Below are 12652 nucleotides of genomic sequence, written 5' to 3'. Positions count from 1 at the left end.
ATTAGTTTCTCTACATTTTAAGAGTAAAGAATATTTAATAGCTTTTCTCTAATCTTGATTGGTTATTCTGATTATGATGGTATTAACATGTGAGTATACATAAAATATATATATACACACATCTGCATGAGCACACACCTACAGACACACACATTTGTTCTGGCAACTGGAATACAAGAAATAAGAGGTTCCTAAAATTTATACAAAAATAATTCTTTAAAAAACAAAGAATGATTTAAAAAATTGAGCAATACAAGTATGCAAAAAGAATTTTTTAACCAGATCCCACCTGTGGTCCTATACTTCAGTTACCCCGCCTATTCAGCCTTCAGTTACTTATTATTTTATCAGCATAATCAGGAGTTGTAGAAGTTCTGAGGCTCAATAAAAGTCTGTGGTTCAAAGAACTCCTGAATGGCTTCAAAGGGGATTTTTTTTTTAAATGAGCATTTATGCTGGTCATGTCCTGTTTACAGGAAAAGCCAAGGAATTCAGGAGAACTACATTCTCGTTCTAGCTACTTTCCACTTAGCCATTAGTTTTTAAAAATCACATTTCACTTTCCAATTCTGTCAAACTGGTTGCACCTCCTCCAAATAGTGAAATGTCAATGCTCTCCCGGAAGGCACCGTGCAAAACAAACCATCCAACCTAGGTCCTCTATGGACACGTGCAGAAGAGTTTGTACACACACACGCCCCCGCGTCCCTCCTCGATGGTCTGCATAGTTCTGGTGTACTCAAGTCACAAACACAAGAACGCAGGTTGAATACTTTCCCTGCTCTATGTATGTTATTAATATCATTGCCTTTTAGGAAGAGAAATACCACTTTTATTTTCTCCTAAATGATTATTCCTCTGGACAAAGTGTTTCGGGATGAAAAAAATCTTTGGTTGACCCTTTCTCTAGAAGAAATGTTTTTAAAATCTAGATTACCCCACCCCAGAATTTCCCTTTCCCTGCCCCAAACTCCCCTGCCATGTGGACGGCTCTATCATTGAAATAATCAGCTGGTATTTACAGACACACCAATAGGCACTAGGGTGCTCTGTGAAATTCTCAAGATTATCAGAAGAGACTTCAGAATGAGGGCTGGGCGGGGGAGGTTTTATATCTCAATGGTTTTTGTCTTTAAAGAATAGCAAATAATGAGATTATGCCTATTATCTAAGAATGCATTCAAACTTAAACTATGTGCAAAGAACTTAGAAATTTTTTTTTTAAATCTTCTCATTAAGTCACCAAAGTTCTTTTAAGGGCAACCAAGATCTCCTAGTCGATGACTTTGTGTTCAGCCACAATTTGCGGAGAAGCACACTGTGAGGCCTGCTTTGGGGATACAGAGAGGAATCAGAAGCTCCGCCCAACTGGAGTTTGAAGTATGGTAAGGAGAAGACATTTGGCAAAATAACCAGGATAAAGGGGGAAATAAGAGCATGCTTGAAGAGTCGCACAGAAAGCTGAGAAAGCTGTGAGGGAAAAATGGACTCTGGCTTCAGAAAAAAGGCAGAAAATTCCAGGGGGGAGGGTAGCTTCCTAAAGGCAGTGACTTTAGCTGGGCATTCAGAAGCTCAACAGCTTAAAAACCTCAAAACGCATGGTGTGTTTGGAAATGGAGTAACCCGGTAAAGCTTAAGCATGTAGCGCTTCCAGGGTGGTGGAAAGTTGGAAACGACCTGCCATAGGGGGTGCGGGCCGCCTTGAAAGCCGTGCGAAAGAGGCTGGCATGGATTCTGCAGTCAGTGTGGAGACCTGGAGGGTTGGGGTTTATTAACAGAAGTCACATGATCAGATCTGTGGTTGAGAAACCTTCAACATGGCAGCATCATAAAGGATGGAGTGAAGAAGTAGATGCTGGGAGATAAGCCCATGAGGGTACTTTTGGGAATGGAAAGGCCGGCGTGGATATAAACCTTTCAGAGGTAGACTCACTAAGACTGAATGAACCAATGAAAGAGGCAATAGGGAAGACGAAGTCTACAGGGAGGCTTTCAGCTTTGACTCATAGACACCTCATGAATAGAATAAACACAGGCAGAGAACACATTTGGGAGAAGGCACAGATGGGGACAGGAGTTGTCAAGTTTGCGTGTGCATGGAACAGAATATCTAACCATACAGCAGTAGTTGGGAAGTCAGAGGGGAGTAGAATCTGAAGCTAAAGAGAAAAAAAAAAATTTTTTTTTTTTTTTAAGTTGAAGCTGGAGTTGAAGGACTTCACATGGAAGTAACAGTTGAAGATACAGGGATGGGTAAAATCCCCCGAAGGGAAAGAATAAAGGAAAATAAACACTAGTCTACACCTCCTCTGAATGAGGGGACTAAATAAGAGAAATGGGCAGAATACGGAAGGCAAAACTAGAGTATGAGGTCACTAGTCAGAAGAAGAGACTTTCTTTTAGAAAGGAGGGCTATCTCCAGAAAAAGTCATGGAGGGCTGCCACCATGTTGGTGGCCTTGCAAGGAGGCGAATATAAGGAGGACTGTTAATAAAATCTTTTCAATAAAGTGGTGGATGCAGAAGGCATATTGTAACTGATTAAAGGGTGAATGGAACAGGATTGTTAATCAATAGAAGGGAAGGGTACAACTGAAGAAAAAGGGAGGGATAGGAAAGCAATATGAGGAAGAAGGAAATTAAGAATTTTAGGACTAGGGGAAAGCAGCGTGTTCTAAAAGAGGGTGACTGGCATGGAGAGGTCCTAGAGAAGAGCAGAACAGTTAGGGGCAGGCCTTGGGAAGAATAAAAGCACACTCACCTTACTCATTCCCTCTCCCCCTCCCTGGTCCCACCATCCAGTCTGAGAAAGAGGACAAGACAGTAACTGGGAAAGAAGAATGAAAATCATTTTTAGTTCCAAAGATCTGATTTTCATAGTCCTATCATCTCCAACCCCTTTCTTTCCACACCCACACCTATACGTATATATCCCCTCCTGAGCATAGATCTAATCGTATCTGTTCTCTTCAGCACTAATTAGCACCTTCCATAGGTATTCCATAAATTCCCATCATTAGCACCTTCCATATTTATTCCAGCTAAAATTATGGAAATGTATAAATATGAACATGCAGCACTGCAGATAATGGGGAAAAAAATGATGACATTTTGGGGGGTAAAAAAAAAAATTTAAAACAATTTTCATCCCAGGGCTTATCACCCCATTTTAGCGGAGTGGTTATCAAGCGTTATATCAAATGATTTGTCTATCATTTATTCCTGCACTTAGGAGGGGTAGGAGTGCTTATCCCCATGGGGGTGGGGATGAGGTTTAAAAGGCAGTCAGCTGGAAGGAACGAAGTAAAAAGTATCCTGGGTAATCCATACACTGGCCAATTAGTCTCTTAATAAATCAAGAGGTGGTTTTGCATTAAGCAATTAGAAGTGTCATTTCCAACTTGTGATTTCTGCAAATATTGGATTCTACCCAAGCTGGATTTATAAGCAGATAAAGCCAGAATTAAATGGAGGCCTGGGAGAACATCACCTATTCTGAATCACTTCCAAATTTCAGTAGCTTAATAAAAGGTTGGTTGAAACACAGCAGTTTTTTTTAACCTCTGTGCCCTGGTAAGATACTAGGCAGAAAAATTCAGAATCATGCTAGAAGAACAAAACAGCCCATTAAGAGAAGAAAAGAGGATATTTACATGCAAAGTTAAACATCACAGGAAATTTTCAGAAATACTCTGGAACTTTAAAAAGGTAATATACAAGACCTATTTTTAAAGCTTTCTCATTTAAGTGTAGGTAAGTATGTTCCATGGGACATATCTGTATTTTTGAAAGAATACCAATGAGAAATAAACTATCATTAATAGTACTTGTAAAGCCAAATATCTCCAAATCTCTTCATCAAAATTAATTTATCCCTAATAGTATTTAAGAGAAGATGTTTAGGCTTTTCACCAACCTCAGTTACAAGAAACATCCCACACTGTTTGTGATAAACACTTCAGTTTCACGGAAGAAGCCAAATCTAATCTTAAGGAAAATGAGAGGTTACAGAGGGAGAAGCTGAGGCTTTACTATGGAAAAGTCTAGGCAGGAAACCCTTGTTATACTATGCCCCCTACCATCCAACCACCAGAAACACCAATCACATATCTGGGAGCCTTACTGCTTTTTAAGGCGTTCTATCAAGAAGTTTTCATAGATCCTTGGTTAAAATGTGATTGGGCATATAAACAATGAAGGAGATAGAAAATTAAGTCACTGCATACCAAGCTCAAGAATCCCAGAAACCATAATAAAGTTATGATTTGTCTATCCACCTTTCAGTAATTCAACCTGAAATGTGGCTTACAACTATTCCAAAAAATGAAACCAATCTACCCAGTGTACCATACAAATAAATCCTAAGTGGTTCCAAGACAAGTATAGGCAGTGGGATTTCACAGTAGCTAATAATGACCATGCTTTTGAATGAGTGGGGTGAGAGGGCCAATGAATTACAACTGTTACCATGTAGACAAAACGTGAGTTGTCACCCAGTTTTTCAAAACGTTGGCATGTGCCTCCTCTCTACACAATTTTCATTCTCTATTGTGTTTGTGCCTAACTAATTAAAAATTAATGCTACCAGGCCCTACTAATGATGATCAAATACATTTTTATTTTAGGATTTTGTTTTCTAAAGACGGGGAAGAAAGAGCGAGGTGGTGCGGTTTAGGATGGTCTCCCCCATACTAGGTTTGGTCAACAGTAGCTAAGGTTGACATTCTCATCTCTCAGTCCTCTGGCTTCTATTTTGAAATAGAACATACAGTTAAGTGATATATATGCTCTCTATTCCAAACTGGATGCAATTGATTTTAACTGACTAAATTATCTAATCTCTGCCAAGAATTTTATTTCATTAAGAAAATGATATTACAGAGCATCTGAGATCATAGAGCAGACTAAACATAATGCCAAAGGAGTTCTGAGAATGCTCCACAGTGAAAGTTTGATTATTTGCAGATGGAATATAGAAGAAGAAAAAAAATCAGCTCGCAGGCATCAGCCTAACCAATCCTAGTATCACTGCTGCCTACACAGTAGCACAAAGCCAAGAAAATAACTGATCTTCTAAGCCACAACACTTTTTTTTAAGGTACTAATCACTTTTCTCCCTAGAAAGTAATATTTAACTGCCACCATCCAAAACAAAGGGAAAAGGGGAAATGTTGGTACCACAATAGGCTCTAGTATGTCAACTGTCACTGCTGACATGATTTGGCTAGTGGTCAAGCATTCACCAAGGAACTAATTTAAATCAATCTCCTTTGGGCAAGCCAATTGTTTGGTAAGCGCAACAATTGGTGTAGAATCAATCAGTGAACATGAGATCAATTAAAACCAGCTTAAGTTTGTGAAGAGGGACAATTCACACAACCTGAGTTAGATCTCTATTCATTTCAATACTCTCACAATGCAATCCTTAAGCTTCCTTGCAAAACAGAAAAGCTACTATCACCCTATGCCGTCTGGCCAGGCCTTCAAGTAGTTCCACTTTTAATTAAAAACACAGTACACCCTTTGTTGGCACAGATAGTGTGGTCACTTTTAAAAACCGTATTTTAGCCAGAAACTTGGAATTTGGGAAGGGACATCTGTTAAGGGGCGGGGGGGGGGGGGCAATGCAAACTTTGATAAAAAAAATTTTCTTTACAGCCTTACCAATTTACACATAGTTGAAAGCAGTTGAATTTTATTAAATCGAAAGGTTGGTTTGGCAAAAGTTACTATTGCACACTTTAGAATTGGGTTTCTAAGTGTCAGCACTTGGGGCTGTGGAGGGTAATTGCTAGGAGATTTTGCCAAAGCAGCTTTGAAATGAATAGGTTTTGTGTCAGATACCTAAGAGGGCACAGGGCCAACTTTAGAGATGGCACTGCCGGGAAGAGCCTGCAATACCGCTTCTGGCCGCGGGGGTGCTGTAACGTCCGCTCTCAAACAGCACCGCGGGGTGAAGTCCTCCCAGAACACTAGGTTAGATACCTCCTCGCTCGGCCACAGTGGGACAGGCAGCGGGGACAGAAAGACCTCACGGAATTGGTCAGTCATCTAATAAACAACTACTTGGCAAGGCGTCTTAGGAATTTCTCTGTTTGCGCGAACTTTAAGCATCTCCGTTTTGTTTTGTTTTTCTCCAACCAAGTAGACAGCACCTTGTGCCGGTAAGAGGGGCTAAAGCCTCTCCACACACTTTTGACCACAGTGTAACCAAAAATTGCCAGATCTGCGAGTAATACCTCAAAAGAAAATACCAGGTGGAGAAAGGAGCCAGTGGGGAGGAGGAGTGGAGGAGGAGTGGAGAAGGAGATGGAAAGGGACCTTTTCAGGACGAACATCAGTACTAAACTTTCGCGGCCTCTGGGAAGAAATTTCTCCCTAGCATTTTTCTGCGAAACTATTTCTGAAAATAAGCATTTTCCGAATGCCAGGAATGAGAAAAAGAGAAAAGAGCAGACTTTTTAAAAAACCAGATCCGTAGCGTCAACTGGAGAGCGGAGGTTAAGGAAGTCGCACACCACCAGTTATCCGAGCTCTGCCCTCGGGCCCGCCAATCTCCAGCCCTCGGGGTATGTGGCAACAGCTTAAGGACATCCTAAAAAGCAATGAAAAGTTAGGGCGCGAAGAGCTCTCTCCAAAATCTGGGTGCAGGACCGGAGATGCCATAAAACAAGTTCTAAACATATCATATCACAGGTCAAGTGCGACGTTTACATCCCAGAAAAAAAAAAATCAAAATCTGTTAACTTCAAGACAAATTCTAACCGTGCAGAAGTCCAAATTGCTAGACGAAGACAGAGTTCTAAGGGGGGCTGCTGGGCACCTTCCATGCGCCGGGTAATGCACGGACTGGGTGTGTGTGTGTTGGGGTTGCGTTTAAATCCCCCCAGAAGACTTCATTGTGTCTAGCAGCCCTTACCCTAAAATGCAGCTGGATTAGCTGCAACCACAGCAGGACTCAGAAATAGGCGCACAGTAAATCTGCCGGAAAGCCAGCTCTCTGAAATCTTTCTGGAGACTTCCACTTGCCTTCCCCGCAGAGCACACAAGTGATGTAGATTGAGGGAGCGGTTAAAAAGCCTCAAGTGAATTTCATTGAGAGCAGAAACAGCTACTTTTGAGGGAAGTATATGGAGATAGCCAAGTCAGGCCTGTCCCCAAAACATCACTCCGCGCGCCAGCGCTCCCCAGAAAACCCGCGTACAAGTTGCCGCTCAAAGCAGAAAGTTCAATAAATCATCCCACGTAGTCTTAGGTTCCAGAAAAAGAGATCAATTTTGCCCTTTCCCTGTAAATGTAGGTCCTCCCCCTTGACTTGGTACCCCCTCCTCAGCTCGCTCTCGCGCGCTCGCTCTCTCTCTCTCTCGCTCTCTCTCACACACACACACACACACACACACACACAGCTCTAGGCCGTGTTAAAGCTATCTGGGGCGCACGTGGGTGGGGAAGGTAGACACAGATGAGCTACAGGGGAGATGGTTAAGAGGACTAAAAAGAGAGAAAGACAAGAACAAGAAACAATGGATGCCCGATTAGAAAGGAGAGCGAAAGAGAGGAGTTGAGGAGTAGAAGCGGGTCAGCGAACCGGGTACGACCACACCACTTAGCCCTGAGCGCCCGCCGGGCTCACCCGGCTCTCCAGCACGTCTCGCTCCGGCTCGCAGCGCCTTCTGAGGACAGAAAAGACGGCGTTCTGCCGAGCTCAGGGGCCCAGAAAGTGTAGAGCGGTGGCGCGCGCGAGCGGGGTGGAGGGCACGGTCTGCCCAGCGGAGCCCGGGGCGCCCCGGCACGAGTGCCGCGACCCGCCCCCACTCCGACCCCACGCACCTCGGGCGGAGCAGGACTCACCTCGCTTACTGCGTCTCCATCGGTTGCCTTGGCAGTGGCTGTAATCCATACAATTCAGGATGATGAGGGCAAAGGAGAAGAGGCGAAACTGCATCTGGGCGGTCGGGCGGGGCAGAGGCGCCTCTCAAAGTCGGGGAACTGGATAGCTCATCCGAGGAGCCGGCGCCCACCGCGCTGCCAGGGAAGACGCAGAGGGCGAGTGGCCACTAGCCCGGGGGGCCCCCCCGCACTAGTCAGTTCGGCGCGGTCAGCATCTCTCAAACCTTGAACCTGAGAGACAAGGAGGAGAAACAGTGGAAAGCGCCCGGGGGAGACAGCCGCCTCTTCGCGCGTCCCAATTTAAGGAGGGGAGGGAGGGGGGCGCGAACCCACCGCTTGGCACGAGCCGCGGGGCAGTTTAACCCCGAGCGCACAGCTGCGGGCGACTTGGAGGGAAAGGTGATTTACAATCAGTGAATTAGCAACCCCTGCCGAGCTGCGGGCTCCGACCCGGGGGAAAGGGCGTTGTGCGGCCGGCCCAGGGAAAGGAAAGAGCTCCAAAGGCACCAAGGGCGCAGGGTTCAAGGAGCCGCCCTCGGCCCTCGGGTCCCACGGTGGGGCAAGCCAGCGCCGTGGCCGCGGTGGCCAGACGCGGGTCGCCTACCGTGGCACTTACGTCTCGGACGGCGCGGCGTGCCTAGGCGCGGCGCTCCATGCCGGGCCGGGGAAGCGAGACGCCTCGCTAGCACGTGGGCTCGGGAAAAGTTTGCCGAGAGGCGCCGGGAGCGCCGGGCAGCTCCGCGATTCCGGCGCCCACCGCGGGTTCGCAGTGCTCTCACGGTCCTCTGGGCTGGCGGTGCCTAGCAGGAGCGCGGCGGAGAGGGCGCGTCAGCAGCCTCGGGGATGCTGCGTCCCCGCCGGTGAGTGCGCTCCTCGGGCGACCGGCACGACCAGCTCTCACTCTCTAGGTCCCTATCCAATTGTGCGGTTTCCCGGGCTCTACTCCACAGCCACTTCACAGCTAGGATTTCTCCCTTTCCAAGCTGTGGGAAACAGAACGTTCCCGCGAGACCGTAGGGATGTGGCGAGCGCACTTTCCGACGGAGATGCAGCCCGGCTGAGGCTCGGGATGCTTCTATAAGTAGGTGGTGCTGTGGTCCAAGGCATCTATGTCAGGCTGCCTCGGAGTTCCTGGGTCCTAAAGCCAGAAACCATCGGGTTTCCCTGAGGTCCTAAAGAGCGCTGACAGATTCCAGCGAGCCCAAACCCAGGCAAATCCCCTCCGGGCTTTCCTGGAGTGCGCGGCTAAACTCAAGTGTAGCTGGAAGCCGGGGCGCCCCCGGACAGCGCCGGGCGACGGAGCCCAGCTGACTTCACCCCCAAGGGCTCCGCGGTGGGTTCCAACCCCCTGCCTTGACCTTCCTGCAGGAGGATCTGACCGACTGCTGGCTCGTCCTAGACCATCCTTCCTGAGATCCCTTCCGGGACTGCTGCTTCTGACAGACTGAGTTTGAACTTGAGCTGCATCCTGAAAGATACCACACCTCTGCCACTTTTTAATTTACATCTCGGCTTTGTTTTATAGGAAGATCTGTTAGCACGGCTGAAATTAAAATGCGCACTCAGTGTAGCGAGTGAAAGGGGTATTTCCAATAGCTTTTGCTTATCCTCAGAAGTGTTGTTTCTTGACTTTGTTTCTTCTCCAGAAAAACTTACAAAAACTTGTGGTCTCTTGCTTACAGGACTCAAGAAATTGGGACCTTGCTTCTTTAAAGAAAAGTTCACTTTCCACGAAGTATTTCTCAGTCATAATCCTCCTCTCTCCCTCCACCTTAAAGACTCCTGACTTAAACTTCTGGGTGCCCTGGGTTTGGGGACTACTGTTTAACGAAGTGTTACATGACATACACTTGATGCTACCTGATTTTTTTATTTTTTTATTTTTTGAACCTACCTAATTTCATTTTGTTGAAATCTGCCCTGCCTTCATTACTGTATGAATGAAAGTATTTACTCCTTAGGCAAAAGATAAGATTATTATTTTTTTTTACTACTAACCATGGCAGAATGAATGTTTGTAGATATGACCATATGCTAGCATATTATGCCACTTAAATTTCCTTTTCTATGCTTTCAGTTTCAGATATTCAGAAATTTAGAAACTTGACACAATCCTGTTGAAATAAGACTATTAGAATAGTCATGTTTATTAACTATTCCATTATTGTCTATCCATAACTATTTTTACAGATATCACTATTAAATAACAATATTTATGTGCTAAGAACTTCAGTGTTATTTCCTTTATGCATGCTTGAGAACATCTAAGATAAATCTGAGTTGAGGTCACCGGTCCCATTTCCTAGATAAGAAAATTCAGCCTCTGAGACTGGCCCACAGGGCACAAATAGAGTTGACAAAACACATTGCAGGAACAGTGGATCTGTTTCTCAGCTTTCAGAGTCTTTGATTTTTATCACAGAATTGGAAGCAACTGGAAACATTTCAACTTAGGGAGTGGTCTAGCATTTAGCCTGATGGCTGGATATTCCAGGAGATATCCCTCCATTATCATAAATACCACTCACAGGATGCACACACCAAATTTATTGCACTTCTAAAGAAGTTAAGTCCGTGGGAGAATAAAGACTTCTCTAAGCCCTCTGCCTTTCTGTACAGCTTTGAGACCCCTTCAAGATCAGTGGTTATCAGTGTCTTTTAGAATATTTATTTTTTTCTTTTAAAATATTTAAGGGCAAAACGAGCACAAGATCAAGTAGATCTAACTCTACCATTAACCACCTTGGGATCACTTTTGGCAATTTCCTGGATCTCGGTTTCCTTGGCAGTATTAAGAAATTAGAACAAGATCTCTTCCATCTCTGCCATGCTCTGGTTCGCAATTTTCTGTTTCTATCAAGAAGTTTCTGCTTCTATGGGGTCTAACCACTGTGAGGACAAACTCATCTTTGATAGAGTTTCAAGGTAGAAAGATGTCATTCATAGTTAAATTACAGACCCCTTTCAACCTTCTGTCTTCAAAGTTTACTTTCCATAATTTCAATCATTTAGGTTGCACAGCTGGAATTTTTTTAAGCCACAGAGCCTTTTCAGTTTAGTGAACTCCTGGATCAATTTCGTTTAAATAAAAAAAAAAAATTTTTAACAGCGCCACTTCTGTTGAAGATTGGTTGGTGCTCTTAATACGAGAATGGGCTCTGGGAGAAAAGAAGAGTCTTAATTCCTTTGTTCGTGTGCTTGCTCCTGGTCTGTCTCTGCTTTTTAGAGGATACCACTGAACCTCAAAAATCTGTCACACTTAGTTCTTGGGGTACTTAGAGGCTCACACTTAATCTCTTAGGGGCTACTTTGTTGATAATGCAGACTTTTTTTTTTGGTGCCATTCACTGAATATTTTTCCTGATCTCAAGAACCCAGGAATGTTCTTGCTACTAAAAAATACAACCCAAGCAGATCCTAAACTATCATTAACTTTAATCCCATATTTCTGCTTCCTTTCATTTCTAAACTCTGAATGTGTTGTTGTTGAGCCTCACAGCTCACAGTTTCTCCATCTTGGAGACTCAGTGGACTTTTTCTTCAAACTGAGTTTAGATGGTGGTTTCATTAAACTAGCTTTATAAATAGATATGTGCCTGGTGTCTGTTTACAGAGAAACACACTGGTGAGATTGACTTCATACCACTCATTGGTGATAGAGAAGGTCAAGTGAGGGCAGGGTTGGGAAATGATGTTATAGATGGAAGGCAACTTGAGTACTTTACTTTCTGACTTGTAACTCATTGATACAGCTAAAATTCAATCCTTAATTAAGAAGATGCAAGGAAAAGTCTCTCCCCCAGCCAGCCAATTCCCCTAAGAGACTACCAGTTATCTGGATGTAACTTTTCAGTTTTTGAGTATACTTCCAGAGATATGCTGTGCTTATCAAGAAAATGTGTGTGTGTATGTCTATAAACATACTATATTCAATATATTCTTCCCCTGTCTTTTATGCAACTAGTAGAAAACTGTATTCACTAATCTGCACCTTTATTTTTTTTATGCATCTTAAAGTTCATTTGGTATCAGCTCATAAAAAACTTCCCTGTTCTTTTTACACAATCACGTATCATTTCATTGTATGGTTGTATTTAACTAGCTCCCTACCAAAAGACATTTAGGTTGTCTTCATCTTTTTCTGTTATAAGCAATGCTTCAGTTAACCTTTTCATGGTTCATTTTACCTTTGTGTTATAGATTCCTAAAAGTAGCAAAGTTGGATCAAACAGTTCGGTATGTGTGTGTGTGCATTCTTAAAGTTGCCTCCCACAGAGGTTCTATCAAACTACAGTGTATAAAAACGCCCATCTCCTTATATGCTGGTCAACATGTTCTCATACTTGATACTCCTAGGCAAATAGTGATACCTCAATAGTTTCAATGTTTATTTCTCTTAAATAAAATTATGTTTTTAATATGCTCAAGCTATTTTGATTTCCTTTTCCATGAACCCTCCAAAGGTATCGTTTACTTCTTCTATGTTCTTGGTCATTTATTTTTGCTTTGTAGAATATATACACACATATGTATATATGTATATATATGCATATACACACATATAATATTGTGATTTTTGTTGCATATGTTTTCTTAACTTTATGATTTTTGTCTTTGTTTTTAATGTGTATAATTACTGTGCTGCAAATTTTTAAAATATTTTTATGTAGTTAAATTTGTCAGTGTTCTCTTGTATAGACTTCTGTTTGTGTCATACTTGTAAAAGCTCTTCCCCATGCCATTCTTCTTAAATTTTCATTTGG

General features: G+C 43.4%; 1 protein-coding gene across 2 annotated transcripts in view; it reads right to left on the bottom strand.

Moving 5' to 3' along the window:
- RSPO2 (R-spondin 2) overlaps positions 1 to 9385 on the bottom strand; it is a 154741-nt gene extending 145356 nt beyond the window's left edge. The window contains exons 1-2 of one of the 2 annotated variants that reach the window (XM_078072089.1): positions 8494 to 9385; positions 7851 to 8120 (exon numbers count right to left, since the gene is read on the bottom strand). In XM_078072089.1, coding sequence (XP_077928215.1) covers positions 7851 to 7944 — 94 coding nt within the window. In that variant the 5' untranslated portion in view covers positions 7945 to 8120; positions 8494 to 9385. The remainder of the gene's footprint in view (positions 1 to 7850; positions 8121 to 8493) is intronic. The other variant, XM_078072088.1, reaches the window with a different exon arrangement.
- Positions 9386 to 12652: the final 3267 nt, after the last annotated feature.

The sequence above is a fragment of the Halichoerus grypus genome, chromosome 5 (genome assembly GCF_964656455.1).
Source record: "Halichoerus grypus chromosome 5, mHalGry1.hap1.1, whole genome shotgun sequence".
Taxonomy (NCBI): domain Eukaryota; kingdom Metazoa; phylum Chordata; class Mammalia; order Carnivora; family Phocidae; genus Halichoerus; species Halichoerus grypus.
The sequence above is the reverse complement of the archived record's forward strand: the minus strand, read 5'-3'. Positions and strand labels throughout refer to the sequence as shown.